The 19877-nt window shown below is 36.3% G+C and overlaps 1 protein-coding gene across 1 annotated transcript in view; it reads left to right on the top strand.

The window, feature by feature from the left end:
- Positions 1-4784: 4784 nt before the first annotated feature.
- The window catches only part of SLC5A12 (solute carrier family 5 member 12), a 50707-nt gene continuing 35614 nt past the window's right edge, over positions 4785-19877 (top strand). The window contains exons 1-4 of the mRNA XM_003910111.4: positions 4785-5452; positions 14138-14203; positions 15479-15530; positions 17485-17552. Coding sequence (XP_003910160.1) covers positions 5114-5452; positions 14138-14203; positions 15479-15530; positions 17485-17552 — 525 coding nt within the window. The 5' untranslated portion in view covers positions 4785-5113. The remainder of the gene's footprint in view (positions 5453-14137; positions 14204-15478; positions 15531-17484; positions 17553-19877) is intronic.

Here is a 19877-nt window from a genome sequence, read left to right as displayed (position 1 = left end):
CATTTAAAATATATAGTATATTAATAGAGGATACATTTCTTGGATAAAATTTACAGCTGTGAAGGGAGATTTTGAGTGTTAGGGTCTGCAATTTAAATAGGTTGATCAAGGAAGGTGACATTTGAGCAGACTTGAAAAGGTAATTTAATTACTTACGTTGATTTAATTATCTTGCTATTAATCTGATATATTTTCATTTTTACAAATGCGGCCACTAAGAATCAGAGAAATTGAGTGATATGTCCAAAATAACAAGATACCTTAGTAAGAGACTGTAAAAAGAGACTTGGTCTTTTGTTATGGCTAAAGAATGTTTTCCACTTAACACAAATAGCCTTGGAGGGCAAACATTTTTCTAATAAGGGTATTTGAATAAAACTGGAGTGTCAAATCCTCAACTCAAATTCTTCAACCTTTCAGCATTCTCACATTACCCTTCCCTTTGAGAGAGAGAGAGAGAGAAAGAGAGACAGAGAGGAAGGAAGGAAGGAAGGAAGGGAGGGAGGGAGGGAGGAAGACAGAGGAAAGAAAGAAAGAAAGAGAGAAAGAAAGAAAGAAAGAAAGAAAAAGAAAGAGAGAGAGAGAGAGAGAGAAAGAAAGAAAGAAAGAAAGAAAGAAAGAAAGAAAGAAAGAAAGAAAGAGAGAGAGAAAGAAAGAAGAAAAGAAAAGAAGAAGAGAAAAAAGAAAAATAAAAGTAAGCTCAACCTTCGGACTTTGATAGAATCAAATACCAAGTGGTCTTTTCCTCTTCAACCTCAAGACCATAAAGATCCCAGGAGATCTTTCTCATTTTCTGCTTCTGCTGTATTCTCTATGTCCTTTGTGAGTTTTACTTCCATCTCTACCACCATTTTGAGCCTAAAGTGGAACACAAACTTCTTTCCCTTTAATTTAATGAGAAAATAACAATACAATGTCAATGATGTAGCAAGTTTTCCCTAAAGGTTGAGAGTAAAGAAGGAATTTATCCCCCAGCACAGCACAACAAAAAGTAATACTTAATATGAGTTATTCCCGTTATTAAAATCTCATCAGCTCTTCCTTACACTATGATATTTTTTGAGAAATGTCCGTGCCACCAGCCAGATTTTTGTGCCACTTCTTTGTCTTCACTCCTACGACATCTCCAATATCATTCCCATGGACTAAAAAGAAAAAAAAATTAAAGGTCTGTTTATTTGCAAGCAGAGTTCTTTTATCTTCCCCACCTGCTCATCAGATTGACTCTTTCTATATTCATAAAGATACCAGCCAATCAAGAAACTTCTGTTGTGGGCCATATATTTTATAGCTTACAGGAAGAGCAGGACTTCTGGATTTGTAGTCTTTTCTCTTTTATGATAAAATTCTTGGACATGGCAGTTGCTATTTCTATGAAAAGCAAGCAAACAAACAAACAAACAAAAATTCTTGGACATGGTTTTTTCCCTATCAATCTCGGTAAGCAGAAGTAAGCATTATATTGAATTATCCTCTTCAGGATAGGAATTACTCAATTCCTCCTGGAAGGTGGCAATGGCCATAGTTGCTTTGTAGTTTGTTTTTTTAAGCCATAATTTCTGTTAAAGTATAGTTTGGCATCACCAATTTGCCTCCCAGGAATTTGTTTGACAGGCATGCTCATTGAGAGAAAGCCCTATGGGGAGGACTACTTTCACTATTTCAATTAAGCAGCTTATTCACATTGTGAGGAATTCTTTGAGCCATCCTTGATATTCATTGGACTAAAATATGTAAAAATTATTATAATAGATTAATTTTTCTGAAATGTAGTTTTAATCTTGTCACTTTCTACTTTAAAATAATAACAGGGCTGGGCGTGGTGGCTCACACCTGTAATTCCAGCACTTTGGGAGGCTGAGGTGGGCAGATCACCAGGTCAGGAGATCAAGACTATCCTGGCTAACATGCTGAAACCCTGTCTCTACTAAAAATACAAAAAATTAGCTGCGCGTGGTGGTGGGCGCCTATAGTCCCAGCTACTTGGGAGGCTGAGGCAGGAGAATGGTGTGAACCTGGGAGGCAGAGGGGGCAATGAGCTGAGATTGTGCCACTGCACTCCAGCCTGGGCGACAGAGTGAGACTCCGTCTCAAAAAAATAAAAAATAAAATAAAAACAGAACAAAATAATGGCCATTTTATTCTTCTACACCACTCCTACTCCCATTGGCTTTGAGAGCGGATGAAGGAAGACAGCAATTTAATGAAAGTCTAGTCTCAAATGGCCAAGGCTTGTTCGTGCATTTTCTTCTCTTTGATCCTAGGCCAAAATAACCAAGGTGTGCAGAGTTCACTCTTAGCAACATTGCAACAATGGTGTTTTTTGTTGCGTTTTGTTTTGTTTTTAATGCCCCATTTTTCCAGTTCTTTACCTTTTTCTCCTTTGGTAGCATTTAATGTCATTAAACTCTTTCTTTCCCATTACAACTTGCTGCATGCAAATTGCTGAACTATTTTACATTGCAGAGACTACTAATGTTAGCAATTACAAATTTAACTTCTTAAGCATGTGGGTAATTGAATAGCAGGACCTTGTTAAGGCCATATATAAGTAACAGGTGATGGTGTTTATATTCTGTCAGGATCTCAAGCCTTACATGAAATGAGTGAAATACAAAAGGCAATGTTTGGTGCACATGAGAGAGGGTAGAGGCACTACAGGGATTTCTTCAGGTCAAAGAAGCATATTTTCCCTCCATCTTCTCTGTATATTAGCATTTCTGATATAGCAATGTGCCTTCTAATTGATGAGGTCATTGAATGTACCGGGTTTGTTTTTTTTTTTCCACCTGAAAAGTTACGAACAATTGCTGCTGTGCTTTACAATCTGCATGAACTTTGCATGGAGTGAGTCTTTATGGAATTAAGAAGAGAGTTTGAAGACAATGAATGCTACCAAAGGGAGAAAAGGGTAAATATGTAGAAAATAACTGAAAATTAAATTACTGAATAGATGCTGTACCTTATAATCAGCAAAATGTTGAAAGCAAGGAATACTTTCCTAAGAGGCATAAAGATCCCTTCACATCCCAGGTATTAGCCACTCCACTCCCTACTGCTTCAAAATTCAGGACTAATTGGAGTCATGTAGATAATATGTACTACACAAAGTTTAATTAAAACCAGCAGTACTCACTAACTCTTTAGTTATAGGTTTCTAATATATACCTTTAGAACCTTATTGATGATAATATTTTGAGCCATTATTAGCCTGACCTATACAAGGGGGTTACATGTCTTATTGATTGAATATTAACGATTAGATAGTTTAAACGTGAAGCTATAAAGTAGTCAAGTCTCTGAAAGCTAAATAAAGTTCCGATTTTCTGCTGAGATCACTACAACAAAAACCTCATATATAATTTGAATACCTCATGATACAAATAATGAAAAGCACAGGTTAAGGTAAATATATGAAAGACCAAGCTTTTCATTAACATTTATCATATCAACTCTCCAAATACAGCAGAGGAATTTAAATAGAGGACACAGATAGCTTTTGGGAGAGTCTTCATATTTTTATTGGTAACTAAAAGTATATTTAAGCCATCTGATTAGCCCTTTTTGGGGTCTAATTCAAATTCATGAAGCAAAGATTTATTCAGTTATCCAGATGTGAAAAGCAAAATAAAAACACACAAAAAAATTTGTTTTTATTGTTGACTGGAAATGTTTCTGTCTTTGGGCATAACGGATAATTGTAGTTTTCTTCTTTTTAAAAATTATTTTTTGTTTTCTACAATGGCTATAATTTATTGGGTATATGTACTAGACTTTGCTTCTGTCTTCAAGCAAATGGTCATTTGAAACAGCTGACAGACTCCTACAGCCAGTTACATAGAGATTCCGTAAAATAGGCAAGATGATGGTAGACTACAAACTGAGTACTAAGGGAGGCTACGTTCTATAGGGGTTGACGTGGAGAGGCAGCAAAAGCTTCATAGAGTAGAGAAAACTCGTGCTGGATCTTGTAGAATAGACAGGCTTTGTAGAGGTGGAGATGGAGAAGGCCACTGAAGAAGGAGGAGAAGCAAGAACAAAATTAGAAATTGCACTGGAGGTACTTTGGAACAATTGATGGAGTTTAAAGAGAGCAGAAACAGGAATTTATAACTGGGTTGTTACCTTCTCTCATTTGTCCTGGTCCTAATTCTAACTTAGCCTGTGGGTACAGTTATTGTAACTCGGTAAAAATAAGAGAAAGACAAGATAAAGTTGAAGGCTATACATAATTTGTTAATTAATGGCAAATCAATTTTTCTGAGTCCTAGTGGAAAGAAAGAAAAACTATGATGTTCAAGAGTTCTCTGCTGTAAGCACAGATAGCAGCCAATGAGGTAGACATTATTACCTTTCATTTTACGATCAGGACGAAGAGAGTCAGGAAGTTTAAGACTGAAAAACCTTGCAAGGTCTTACTATCCCTGTGTTCCAGGTGAAGTTCAGAAATGTTAAATGACTTATGAAATGTATCACGGCTTTCTTGTGGTTGAGCCAGGACTCGAGCAAAGGTCTCTGGATTCCTAGTCCTTTGCTCCTTTCCCTCCACAGCCACTGCGTCAGACAATTGCAGGCACACAGCCTTCACTTTTCCTTCCTCAGGAGGAAGACACTGCTGAGGATTGTGTTTGCATTTTACAGATTCCATCTCACGAATTAAAAATGCTGAGGTGGTCAACTGTTATCAATTCTATGTTTCCCAGTAATGTTTAACCTTAAGTTAGAAAAAAAAATCTAAGAGATAAAACAGCATGTTATCTGGCCAGTCCATTCCACCCCCAGTGGTTATAATTTCAGAACACTTCTGAATTCCTTCTCCGTGGCTATGCTTTAGGAGAGGAGCAGACAGCTCTTTGCCAGGGTCAGATTTCAGATTCTCATCTATTGGTGGCAATACCACCACCAGATTCTTCTTTGAAGTCAACTTTTGAGATCTTCCCTAAGTACACCTTGGTGTCTGAAGATTCGCACAAGTGCCTCTGGTAATCATTTTCTTCAGGGAATCACAGCCTCTCCTCTCAGCAAAGCATCCACTGTACTGAACTTTGCTTTTGAAAACGTCTTCTTCCTGATACCTCATTGAAAGAAGCTCTCTGGTGTCATACTTTCCAGTATGGAGGCGAAGAACTTTGCAATTTGGGATTATGTTGTATTTGCAGCCCTCTTTTTGGTTTCCTCTGGAATCGGGGTGTTCTTTGCCATTAAGGAGAGGAAAAAGGCAACTTCCCGAGAGTTCCTGGTTGGGGGAAGGCAAATGAGCTTTGGCCCTGTCGCCTTGTCTCTGACAGCCAGCTTCATGTCAGCTGTCACAGTCCTGGGGACCCCTTCTGAAGTCTACCGCTTTGGGGCATCCTTCATAATCTTCTTCATTGCTTACCTATTTGTCATCATCTTAACATCAGAGCTCTTTCTCCCTGTGTTCTACAGATCTGGTATCACCAGCACTTATGAGGTAAGATGATTTCTCCATTCTTCTCTGTTTTGTTTTGTTTTTTCTCATCCTCTTGATGGTAGCACCTGGTAGTTGAAGAACACTCACTGATTTTCAGGACAATTACACATTATGAGAAAGACATTAAAAGGGTTTTTTTTAAAAGCCTAAGCTTTGGAGAGAGACATATCTATTTTCCCATCTATAGAAAGAAAATAATAATGACAATCCCACAGGGCTATTTTAATGATTAAATGAGAACCTCTATGTAAGCACTTAATATATGGTCTCATTTGTAGGAGGCTTGCAATAAAGAGGGCTGACGTTATTTTTTATTATTATGAACATCATCATTCTGAAAAGCAAACAGAACATCTATCATGAGTATGGCAATTTTCCAGCTAAGAAAATTGAGATACAGATAAATGACCTAGTTAAGATTTTTGAATAGTAAAGTGACCTGAGAACCTAATTTTTTCTGTATCTCTACTTAGTGGCCTTTCTGTCAGAGAGTAGAGGGCATTTTAATACAAATTATAATAAGACTCTAATTTTTAATGAGGGAATGGAAATATTTTTGAAAAATACAAAACATATTTTAACAGGAAGGAACTGCTAAATAATACAAATATGGGAATTATTTAATGAGAGGGAAATGAGATAGTGCTGTTTTGGCTTTACAATGATTCTCAATGAAGACATCATGTTCAAAATTGAATTTGCATGCTCAATATAGAAGTGTGAGAAAAAATAAGTTTCTATTAATAAGGTGTTTATTTTCATTATCCGGCATCATTCCTACTAAGTCACTGCAGAAGACTCAAAAGAGACCTATTTTTTTTTTTTTAAATCTGTATGCTAAATGACTATGAAACATTATTCTAGCCTTCAAAAGCCACTCAAGCAAATGAACACTTTTTAGGAACTCTTAAAAAGTATTATTGATTCCACAGTTTTACGGAATGTAATTTTTATGACTATACTCAGTAAATACTCATTAAGCATCTACTCTTAAGACACTTAAAAAGGCACTCTTCTTTTTTTCCATTTATTTATTTATTTATTTATTTATTTATTTATTTATTTATGAGATGGGGCTTTTGCTATGTTGCCCGGGCTGTTCTCAAACTCCCGGGCTCAAGTGATTCTCCTGAATCAACCTCCCAAGTGTCTGGGACTACAGGAGTTTGCCACCACGCCCAGCTTGTTCTAGGCATTGTCGTAACCCTAGGCATAAAGCATTGCACCAAGTTCCTGCTATCATGGAGCTTACTTCATAGCAGAGAAGGGCAGTCAATAAACATATACTGTGTAAGAAAATTATAATACAAATGTATATGGTATTTAACTAGGTGTTAAGTACTTCTGTAAGTTCCTTATGTTTGTTAAGTCATTTGGCCTTAAAACAATCTTTTTTAGATAGGTACTGTCACCTCCTTTTAACAGACTAGAAAACTGAGGCATATAGAATTAAGTAACTTGCTAAGTGACATAAAGCTAGCAAGTAACAGTTTTTCAAACCAGGCAGTCTACCTTTATATATCATACGCTAAATAACTATGCTATCCCGTCCTACAAAAAAAAAAAAAAAAAAAAAAAAAAAGGAGAAAAAGTAAAGTAAATAGGATGAGATAGAGAGGAGGAATGCTGGTATGAGTGGAGAATGTCCATATTCATAGACGGTGATCATATGAAGCCTCAAGAAAAAAAGGACATCTAAATGGAGACTGGAAGAAAGCAAATAATTGCACCAGACAAGGGAAGTACATCTCAGGCTGAAGGAGTCACGGATGCAACGGCCCTAGAAAAGGAGTATGACTGACATGTTGAAGGACAGCATAGAAATCAGTGTGCTTGGAGAAGACAGAACAAAGGGGACAATGGTAAAAGATAAGATCAAAGAGTTGGGAGTGCCAAGTTACATACAGCAGGGGTCTCAGTGGGGCTGGTGCCACACAGTGGGAGTAATTGGGATATTTGTAGGCTATTTGGTTGTCACAATGATTAGGGGTCACCACCAATGTTTAGGGAGTTGAGGGCAGAGACATCAGATGTCTTTCAGTGTGTAAAGACACACATACAATGAGTAATTTCACTCTGCACTGCATGATATTTTAAGGCTGTAATGCTCAAAAACTACTGCACATAATAATATTACCTTAGTACATAGTAACTTTACAATAAAAAGTTATACACACACAATAAATGAGTACATTTTCCAGAAATTAAATGAAATTAAAACATTATCTTAAAATTATTGAACAATTTACTTTGAGCAATCTGTCTATTCCATACATGCTGCTCAATTCATGCTTAGCCGTAACTGGTTTTAGTAAAATGACTCAGTTACTGTAAAAACAACTAAACCAATTGCAATTATGTAACTGAGGAGATTTGATTCTCTTTTTAAATCAATAAATTAGTACAAGTATTGAAAATATAAGGACTTCATTGAATTTAATTTACTAAATTGTTTTCAAAATATTTGCTATTTTTGCCTCTACATGTTTTTAACTTTTTAGTGACCTAATAGTAAGTAATCCAGAGTGTGTAAAGTAGACATAAGGTTATTTTGAGATTACCTCTTGTTTTATAAAAATTGGCATTATGGCATGCAAGTTAAAAGTATGGACTCTAGGTCAGGCGTGGTGGCTCACGTCTGTAATCCCAGTACTTTGGGAGGCCGAGTTGGGGGATCACCTGAGGTCAGGAGTTCGAGACTAGCCTAGCCAACATGGCAAAACCCCATCTCTACTAAAAAAAAAAAAAACAAAGAACCCCACAAAATTAGTCAGGCATGTTGGCATGCCTAATCCCAGCTACTCGAGAGGCTGAGGCATGAGAACCACTTGAACCTGGGAGGTTGCAGTGAACTGCCGAGATCCACTGCACTCCAACCTGGGCAACAGAGTGAGACTCTGTCTTTAAAAAAAAATAAAAAAAAGAGTATGGACCTAAACTCTGTTGACTTGACTTTCAGTGTTAGCTCTGCTACTTGCTAGCTGCATGACTTTGGCGTAAACTACTTAACTTTTGTATACCTGGTTTTCACATGTGTAAAATAGTGGTAATAAAAACATCTATCTCAAAGGATGTCTGTGAGGAGTAAATGATGTATTGTAAACAAATACGTTTAACAGAGCCTGGCAAATAGTAAATACTATGTAAGAGTGTTGCATTATTATGATTATTGTTGTTGTTGCTATCTTCAAATTTATACCACTTAGTCTGTCTGTAGTATCTTAAGTTTCTGTTTCTTTCTGCAGCCTCCATTCTCTAGTAGTTATTGAAAGATATGCTTTCTAGGGTCTTTTTAAATGCCAAAGATTGAAAGAGGTGGAATCTCTTTATCCACCCTGTGAACTTTGGCCAGTTTTGAGACTTGCTTTGACCACTAGAATGTAGCCAAAGTGATGTTCTGTGAGCTTGGAGCCTAGGCCTTATGAGCCTTGTAGCTTCTGCCTTTGTCGTCTTGGGATGCTGCCCTGATACTGCTGTCTAAGGAAGCTAGCATAGCTGATCTAGCTTCAGGAGCAGCAGTGGACACATAGAGAACAGAGATACCCAGCCAACAGCCAATACATGTTACCAGACCTGTGAGTGAGGCCATCTCAGACCTCTCTCCATTGATCTTCCAAGTTACTGAAGAGTCCTGATGAAACCAGAGGGATCACCCAGTCTGTCCTCAGAGTTACGAGAAATAATAAGTTTTTGGTTTTTGAGCCTATGAGTTTGGGGGTAGGTGTTATATAGCAATAGCCAACTGATTTAAATGCCTTGATATGCAGTGGGATTTCAAGACTAAGATATGCCATCTGTGCTACTTTATCACTATCCTGTCACAAGTCAAAGCATAGGGAATTCTTCTCACCCTCAAGTGATAATTTAGGCTTATCTAGTTTGCAATATCATATATTTTCATTATGTCAATTGTACAGTTTATTATTAGTCTCATAATATTATCTTCACTTTAAAGTTATTTCCTTCCTTCTCTTATCATACACTAATAAATCCAGTTTGTTATTATTTACCTAATTTAATATTGGCTTATAGGCCAATGCCTACCTGTTCTCTCATTTTTTCTTGGACTTCTTGGCTTCTGAACTACTTACTTCTCTTCAATTTCAAATTTTCTTTATGATAATGCCCAGGCTACTACTTCACTGTGTTTTCTTGTACAGTGGTTTCTAAGCATTTATACATTACACACTTTTTTAAGGTAAATGCTCTCCTTTTAGTTCTTTAAATAACAGTGGTGGTGTTTTAGTAATTATATTTATATTTTGAGAAATTCAATGTTTATCTATAAGATATTATTGAATACTATTTCAGCAGAGTAAATGGTGCTATATAATATTTGTTGTAAAAGAGATATTTAGGGTCTGAACCAACATCATGGGGCCTCTTAGGTCATCATAGGGATTAGCTTTTACTTTAGAAATGATGGGTCATTACAGTGTTTGGGAAGAGAAGTGACATGATGGGATTTGTATGTTAAGAGGATTACTCTAACTAGATATTAAGAATAATTATAGGGTTTTTACTGCTGAATCGGGGAGGTAGTTGGGAGTGTACTTACATAATCTGAGCAAGAGATGATAGTAATAGGGTGGTAAGAGAGGATGAATGCAAGTAAATTTGTTTTGAAAGTGGGGGGCAAGCACCCAGATTTCTTTTATGAATTGGATGTGGGGAGGGAGAGAGAGGAGCAAAGGCTCGTTCTATGTTATTTGGGCTTGAACCAGCCTGAAAAGTAGAGTTGGTATTTCCTGAGATGGAAAAGAGTATGGCTGGATCAAGTTTGGGGTTCTGAAAATAATCCATCATAATGTTGGTCAATGTCACCTCAGGTATTTTTATAAGCAGGCATGAAGCATGCAACTTCTCTGTTGCATTTTTACTTTTGACAATAGGAATAGCTTATATATACACCAAAGGCGACGACTGAATGAAGTAGTGAATACATTGAAAGGAAAAGTGGATAAATTCTTTCAGATATCGAAGTCTGCAGTTGGAATAGTCTTTCTTCTTTCACAGATGAGAATCCTGAAGCATAGATCACAGAGTGAGATGCCAGCAAATCTCAAACTGGAATTCAAGGAGCCTGATTTCTGATCAGGTCTTTGTTCATATAGCTTTTCCCCAGTACTGTCTTTGTAATTTTACTGGGTTGACTGAATTGAGTGGAACTTAACTGAGATGTGAAAACCATTTATTTTTTTCAAGATTCCTATAGCAATATCCTCATGGCTTTACTGTTTTTCAGGATTCATTGCCCCTTAGGTTTTCCAGAATTCCTTGTGCTACCCAGTACCAAAGCTAATACTACATGTTTTTGGTTTTAGGTACACCTCCCCACTTCTAGTGCCAATCTTTGTATTCATGGTTATCTATCGCTATGTAGCATACTACCCCAAAATAAATGTCTCAAAATAACAGTTTTATCTTCTTACGATTCTGCAGATTAGCAATTTTGCCTGGCTCAGATGGGCCCCATAAAATTGTGGTGGTCTCACTTGGGACCATCTCTGTGACTTCCATAAGATAGCAAGTTGGCTAGCAGCTTGCTGGCCTAGGGGAATGCAAATGAGACAGCTTGTTCTTGTTACCTTTAGTCTCATCCTCCTGTAGGCTATCCTGAGTTCTTTATGTGATAGAAAAGAGTTCCTCTCAGAGAGAGAGCACACCTCATTACAGAAGCATTTTCAAAATTTTTACTTGCATTATATTTACTAGAAATGTCTCTGTCTTAAGTTGCATTCTACTAGAAGCAGATCCTGAAACAAGGATTTGAATGCAAGTTTATTTGGGGGAAGTGATTCTAGTAAGCGTTGATAGACAAGTGGCAATGTCAGACATAGAAGAAAAAGATGCCAATAAAAAATGTAATTTTGAGCAGGTTGCCACTGTGAACAACTGGGGTTCAATCCAACTGGGGATCTCTAAGAGACAATATAAAGCATGTCTCAGGATTGTCCTCACTGAAAGGCAAAAAGCCAGGGTATTTTGTCTCCAACTCCATTTAGTCATTGGCTGAGTACCAATGATAACACCCGCAAGCCTTTCTGATCTGCCCTATGGCCTTGTGCAAAGGCTCAGAACACTCTCAAGCAGATAATCTCAGGCACATTTAGATGCCATCAATATGCACTGGAACAGTGAATGCCAATAAACTATGGGTGTTGCACCCTCCGTGACCACAGCAGTCATTAAATCCTACTATAGCTCTAGTTCTGTACTTGGCATTATCATACCTCCCACCATTTGATCCATACAACATCCACTTTTAGAAGATAAAATCATGGCTTAGTGGCAGAAAATAGTCTTCCCAAGGGCACAAGATTTGAACCTAAGTTGTCTTCACCACAAACATTTCGCAGTGTTTTCTATCTTACGATATTTGAGACCGCTGACTCCTCACTGACTTCCCTTCCTCTGTAATATTTACCTTATGTCTGGTGCCCTCATTCACATATTCACTGGAGTATACATTCTGGTTCACAGAATGTATCATCTGAAGGGAGGGCCTGAAAATACGGTGGTTTTCTACCTCAGGTTTGGGAGAATCTGGCAGGATAAATTCAGAATGTGAGTTAGTATAAAATGGAATCACAGTTCTGCTAAATGTCCTTTGTTTCAAAGAAGGGCCCATTGTAAGCCATGAAACATTTATCTATTGTTTCTAGGGAAAGGATAACTCGGTTGTCAATCCTTGATTTAATCAAAGTGAATTTTTTAAATTCAGAAAAAAAGAACTACTATCAAGTAGAAACTACTAGCAAGAAATTTAATCCTCAAGCCAATTGATACTTTAAAACTTTATTTTGTTTTTTCAATACATGTTTATTATAAACTGAAAGACACGTATTAATGTCTTCTAGAATACTTACTGAGAAAAACCTTTCCTTACCTCCAAAACAGCAAATCAAATCCTACTATTTAGTAAGGTCACAGCTACTTTTAGCTGTGAACATATCACAATTGAACATACCACAATTGCAACTTTACTTTTATTAGTATAAATATGTGTTAATAGTCACTTCATCTAATCTGTAAGATCCTCTATGGTATGGACTATATCATATTTACTTATCATTTTGTGTCAGAATGCAATATGTAAAGCAGGTAACAAATATTCATTGAATGAATGAATATGTAAATGACAAAGATAAAAATGAACAAAAGAGAACAGTACTTGTATATATCAGGGATAGTAAATGTGGTAGGCTGAAAACAGCATACCTTCCCCAATATATATCCAGGTGTAATCCCTGAAAGCTGTGAATATTACTTAAATGTTTTTTTTGTTTCAAAGGGATTACTGCAAATGTGATTAAAGGATTTTGAGGTGAGAAAGTTGTCTTGGGTTATCCAGAGAGGCTATATATAAATACAATCACATATATCCTTATATGAGGGAGGTAGTGGGAAATTTGACAGGCAAAAGAAAAGGCAATGTAACTATAAAGGCAGAAATTGGAGTGATGGAACCAGAAGCTAAGGACTGCCAGCAGCCACTAACAGCAAGAAGGCAGGAAGCTGACTTTTCCTTAGAGCCTCGTGTAGGAGCCTCCTGCTCACACTTTGATTTTGACCCAGTGAAATTGATTTTTAACTTTTGGTTTTCAGTGCCGAGAGGTAATACATTTCTGTTGTTTCAAAACAACAAATTGGTGCCAATTAATTTATACAGTATTAATAATAAACTAATACAGAGAGATAATCAAGTTCAACACCAAAATACAAGACAGCAACTGATAACCACGAAAAAGTCTTAGTATTAGTGCCATATGAGCTCAGAGGATGAAGTATGATCAGGGCCAGGAATAGCAACTGGGCTAATGCTTTCATCTATGATCTAAGCCTTGAGTTTCTCACCTGTGAAAGAAGAAAGGACTATTTCAACTGCATAATTCTATATCTGAAAGAACATATTTACTTTTCCTTCCATCTATTGACAGATGACTAAGACTTTGTGAAATTTGGGGAGAGTGGCTCTTATATTGAGAATTCTGCCTAAACAAAGGAAAGGTCTGAAAAAGCACGAAACATGTTAGCTGAATGATAAACAATAATTGCATGTGGAGAATAAATTATGTGAAGGTTAGTGATATGATTTAAGAAAGGGAGGGTGTGGGTCCGACAATGGAAGGTTTGGAATATCAAGCCTGGGATATGAACTTTGTTTTGTCAATGATAGAGAATCATTGAAGAATTTGAGAAAAAGAGCAACATGATCAGAGCTCTGCTTTAAAACAATTGATATGGGAGATATGTGGTTGATAGGATGAGTGGGCAAAGATTGGTATTAGGGAGATCAATTGGGGTGCTACAACAGCAATCCAGAAAAGAGAAAATAAAAGATTGAACTAAATTTGGGGCAGCAGGGATATAAAAGGAAACAATGGCTTCAGTGGGTCCACTAGGAAGACTTTTGGGCAGAAAGTCAATAGAGTTGAATTTTTTTTCAAACAACCCACTTCTCTTCTCTGACCATCATGAGAAACATGAACAAAAATTGAATTTCAATAGATCTTTGACTTTTAACAATCCATGCTTTTTCATTCGTGTTGCTTCTAAGGATACATATCATAAAATCAAATTAAAGTACAAAGCACAACAGACGATATACCAAGATAAAAAGGACTTTATTAGCAGCTCTTATCTAAACCTCACTGACTCTGCATGTCTTTCTGTTTCCTTTAGTACTTACAACTACGATTCAACAAACCAGTTCGCTATGCTGCCACAGTCATCTACATTGTACAGACGGTAAGGGGTCATGGCTGCTGCAGATGTGGAAACTATGAGGTTACTAGATACAGGTTTGTTTATTTTGGGGGCAATAAACTTAGCTAAAGGACATTTAATACTCAGAAGACACTACTTTCTTCCAAAGATAGCACTTTTAATCTGTACTAAAAATAACAAGCAAATGTATATTGTATGCCACAAAGGGAAAAAAAGCCATCTGTGTGTGTGTGTATAAACCACCCACATTTTCTTAACATGTATTTCACTGCTGTTTAACCTGTACCAGTTGCTCTAAGTTAGATATGAAATGGTCTGGTAAACAGGGTTTTTTTTTCTTTCTTTTTTTCTTGTTTGTTTTTAACCATTAACTGAGTTGAAGCAGAAATACCTATTTTACTGAAAGTCATTTTAAGACAATATTCCCAGTGAATACTCCTACTTGCCTCTCTTCTCTCTTATGAACTCCTTTCACACCCTCCCAGCTTTGGGATGTCTTCATGCTGCTCCAAATTTGCCCATGGCACAGCATTGGTACACTTCCTACTACTCACCAAGTACTTTCTGCTAGAAGATAGGCTTCTTCCCTCTTTTTAATCAAAACTCCCACTCACTGACTGAAGAATTTAGGCAAGAAAATAGGAGGAAAACAATGCTCATTTACCTGCCCATAGATATTTGCCTTTTAAAACCCTAACATGAATCTCTGCATGGTGAAATTCCAAATAGAAACTGGAGAAACTGGACCTATTTCCAGCAGGGTGGTGGTTGCACTTCTGGGAATTAGAAGATATATTCATTATGGAGATCACCCATGTTGTTAGTCTTCCCAGCACAGTACTTTTTTTTCCCTCACAGATTCTTTTTATCTCACCTCTAAATTCCGTATTTCAGTAAACTGCTAAAATATGCTTCTGTTCCTTAGTAAAGCTTCTCATGAAGTCAGTAGAGAGTACATTGTGATGCGTGTATCAGGAAAATGGGTAGAAGGAAGATGAATCAAAACTTAAGTAAGTCTATTTTTATATCCCTTAGAGATATATAAAATATAACCATAGTATCTCAAAATTAGTAGCAATTTTGAAAACCCAACTCTCTTCCTCCATCTAATGATTACATCCCCTCTACAAACTACTGATAGTGGTGAGCAACTTCAAAATTAGAGTGGACGGGAATGCAATGTTTGGTGAACAAGTTGAAGAGAATACAACTCTAACATCAATAAAGAACTTTCCAGGCAGTTTTCCTTTCTATGTCACTTTCACACTGCCAACCTGATTCCTGTTTCTCTACCAGATTCTCTACACAGGAGTGGTGGTGTATGCTCCTGCCCTGGCACTCAATCAAGGTAAGTTATCAACGTTCTCTTGGCATATTTTACCATTTTTATGCCTGAATTCTAACCTTGGAGAATTATAAATAAAATACTTTGTTGGGGAGATATTCTTCTGGTTAGGGGATTCTGAATTACTATTAGGAGTCATGACATAAAGCTCTAAATATTGATTAAACTTTGAAAATAATGCAAACAATTAATTACTTGGTTTTGACTCATATACCTCTAGACACCAATTTTGATTGCTTTTGCTTGTTTGGGATTTGGTTTTGGTTTTTAAATCATTGGAATTGTGGAAGTTTTGGTATTGTATATGTTGCTAAGTATGGTCATCTATAATATATGGACTTCAGTGATCTCATGAAGTAGATAATCTCAGTATAAGAGTAAAGCTTGCTTGTAATAGTTACACTAAAATTTATAGTTTGTTCTTTCAAAATAATAGAATCCTAAAAACAAAAAGGAAAGAAATAAAAGTCAAAGTAAACTTCACAATGACGCCTGCCATATTGAAAGTCCTCAATATTCCATTTAATTGGGCTCTGTGCTTATATTGAGAAATATTAACCTCAGAGTCAGTGAGGATTAGATAAGAGCTGCCAAGAAAGTCGTTTTTATCTTGATATTCCTCTGAGTTTTGTGCTTTGGACTTCTAATCTGATTTTATGATATGTATTCTTAGAAGCAACAGGAATAAAAAAGCATGGATTGTTAAAAGTCAAAGATCACTGGTAGTTAGAGAAATGCAAATCAAAAACACAATGAGATACCATCTCATGCCAAATTAGAATGGCGATCATTAAAAAGTCAGGAAACAACAGATGTGGGAGAGGATGTAGAGAAATAGGAATGCTCTTACACTGTTGGTGGGAGTGTAAATTAGTTCAACCATTATGGAAGACAGTGTGGCGATTCCTCAAGGATCTAGAACCAGAAATATCATTTGACCCAGCATCCCATTACTGGGTATACACCCAAAGGATTATAATCATTTTATTATAAGGACACATGCACACATATGTTTATTGCAGCAGTATTCACAATAGTAAAGACTTGGAACCAACCCAAATGCCCATCAATGATAGACTGGATAAAGAAAATGTGGCACATATACCCCATGGATACTATGCAGCCATAAAAAAGGATGAGTTCATGTCCTCTGCAGGGACATCGATGAAGCTGGAAACCATCATTCTCAGCAAACTATCACAAGGACAGAAAAGCAAACACCACATGTTCTCACTCCTAAGTGGGAGTTGAACAAGGAGAACACATGGACACAGGGAGGGGAACATCACACACTGGAGGCCTGTTGAGGGGTAGGGGACTAGGGGAGGGATAGCATTAGGAGAATTACCTAATGTAGATGATGGGTTTATGGGTGCAGCAAACCGCCACGGCAGATGTGTACCTATATATGCTAGGTACGTTCAATAAAAGGATTGTTTTCCTAGAAAAAAAAAGTCAAAGATCCATTAAAACTCAATTTTTGTTCATGTTTCTCATGATGGTCAGAGAAGAGAAGTGGGTTGTTTGAATAAAAATTCAAGTCTACTGACTTTCTGCCCAACAGTCTTCCTTGTGGAACCTCTAAAGCCATTATTTCCTTTTATATCCCTGCTCATGGATGATGTTTGGGTGATTTCAGAGTACTCAATCTAACTTTGTTGAGGAAAACAGAAACTCAAAAGCAAAACATTTGGATCAAAGATTGGAATCTACAAAATCTTAGGAGGAAAAATTTGACTTAACATTACGTAAAATGTATGGACTAGCTAGAAGTATAAAAATATAACAAAAATAATCTTTCTCGAAGGTGAGAAAATTTAATGAGGGAAAACTCTAATTTGATTTTATTTTTGCCTACAAAGAACACTGATAAAAATATTGTGTCTTTTTCCTCATAAAATTTGCTCTTTAAATTTTTCAAGGTAACTTCTTTTAATATATTTTTCTTCTTTCCTAGTGACTGGGTTTGATCTCTGGGGCTCTGTGTTTGCAACAGGAATTGTTTGCACATTCTACTGTACTCTGGTATGTATCTAGCTGTGAAGAAGTATTTAACACTACCTCCTAATATGGGGTAAGGGCACATCTCCAACAACAGACATCTAATTATAGCGGAATTTGTTATTCCAAAATTAAGCAGAAGTATGTCGGCTTATCTGTCACAGTTTCCTGAGGAAGGTGCTGTTGTTTAAAATTCTTTTCATTACCAACCTTTAAGAGAATTTAATCTCTGCACTCATTCAAGAAAATCATGCCTAAGAAGAAAAAAATCTAATGAAAAAGTCTTCTTGATTAGAGAATAGGTAAACCTATGCTACTTCTGAGAAAATAGTTTACTCATTCATGGCCCTCATAAACCACAGATGACACTTACACTTTACACTTTATACTTCACTGTCTACTGGTTGAGAAATAACAAAATGTACATACAAGTGAGCAATGATGGCTGCTTTTTTATAAACTTGAGAATTTTGCAGCTTGTTTTTGTCTTGTATTTCTGGATAAGCCTGGATTACACTTACCATTTGGCTTTACACATGCTCTGTTTTTAATTAAGGAGCCTGAGTCGTATTGGCAGCATGTTTATGTAATTAATACAATTATATATAGTTTAGTTCAACATTCATTGAGGACCTATTGTTTGCCCATTCCCTGTAACTGTAATCTGTATTCTTCTGAGTCATTTTACCATGTACGACCTATAATTAACCAGTTAAGCATGTGGCAGTGGTTCCCAGACAGTTGAATTCTCTTTCCTTCACTATAGATAAAAATAAAAAAATATATATTTTCATATAGCAGATAATTCATGTATTTTGGTGTTATGTGCATATCACCTACTCTTTGTAACATCTATTCCGATTATATAACATCCTGATCTCTCTTTTTCATACTTGTAAATTCCATTATTTATTTGCACTTAGTTTTGTCTTCATTTTTAAAAATTTCATTCTCATTACCATAATTCTATTCCAGACACTCAACTCTTCCCAGCTATGCTAAAAAAATAGGATCTTGCTTCTCTTACCTCTAATCTCATGTAATAGATTAGTTGCTCTGAGGTACCTGTCCAGAGAAGGACAGCTAGATGCTGGATATAACAATTTTTAATGCATTGCTTGTCTTGAAAAAGCTATCATAGCTCCCTAAGTAAGTGTTCTCCCCCCAAAACAAAGTAACAAAATAATACAAAACAATTTAAAACATATTAATTATCAGGACTGATATTTGGAAGGAGTGTTGTGGGTAGACAGGATGCATGAGGCTGACTTGAAGGCAGGTGGTGATAACAGTACTACTACCATTAAGGTACTGAAATTTGGGTCAGTGAAAATTTAGGGAAACTGAGCTTGGGACTATAACATTAAGCTAGAATCCTTGAGGGGAGCTGACATGGTTTTACTTCAGTGATGTACTTCAAATTTTTCAAGGAAAAAGTGCAAATCCTCTCTGGAGGAATAATCCAACTTAAGACTATAAGATATTTACACACAGATAAAGATCTAACGATAACTTTAACAAAATATCATAAAAAATACGAAATAGAAATTTACTGTGAGTGAGGATCAGCAAAGCAATAAAGATTAGCCTCTCAAGAACAAAATACTTTGGTATTAAAAGATATTGAATAAAAGAATAGATATGCATAAACAGCTTAAATAAATAAAGAATGTAATTTCAAAGATGAATAAGCATCAGGAATGACTGACTACACAATATAATTATTATTATAAAGAGCAAATATATTTGAAGAAACAATCAGTATGATGGAAACTCTATCCAAATTCTATCCAAAGAAATAACCTAAAGAATAACAGAGAGACAAGAAGATGAAAAATGTGAAATAGAAATGGAGACATATGGTGGACAAAATTCATGTCCAATTGGAGTCTCAGAGGAGCGTACAAAGTCTCAGAGGAGGTGAAGTAGTGTTTCAAAAAATTATGGCTTGTAATTGTTCAGATATGATAAAATATAAGTACATATAGATTTAGAAAGTGTAACCTTAAAGCAGAAAGCAAAAGAATAAGTTTATGTCTAGATGCATTAGTGAAACTGTAGAACGGCAAATACAAATGGAGGACCTGAAAAAGAGCCAGAAGAAAGAGAAAGAGATACTTAAAGAGCGACACTTAGCAACAACAATGGAAACCAGAAGCAGTGGAATAATATATTCAAAGCATTGAGGAAAAACTATTCCAGACCCAGTCATAATTGTGTTTTTGACAAAACTATCTTTCAGAAGTTGAGTGTCAACAACCAAAGAGAATTTAGCCCTTACAGATCTTCCCTAAAGAAAAATCTAGAGGAGATACTGCGGAAGAAAGGGAAAACATTAAAATATGACAG

This window comes from Papio anubis, chromosome 12, assembly GCF_008728515.1.
Source record: "Papio anubis isolate 15944 chromosome 12, Panubis1.0, whole genome shotgun sequence".
NCBI classification, from domain to species: domain Eukaryota; kingdom Metazoa; phylum Chordata; class Mammalia; order Primates; family Cercopithecidae; genus Papio; species Papio anubis.
The sequence above is the reverse complement of the archived record's forward strand: the minus strand, read 5'-3'. Positions and strand labels throughout refer to the sequence as shown.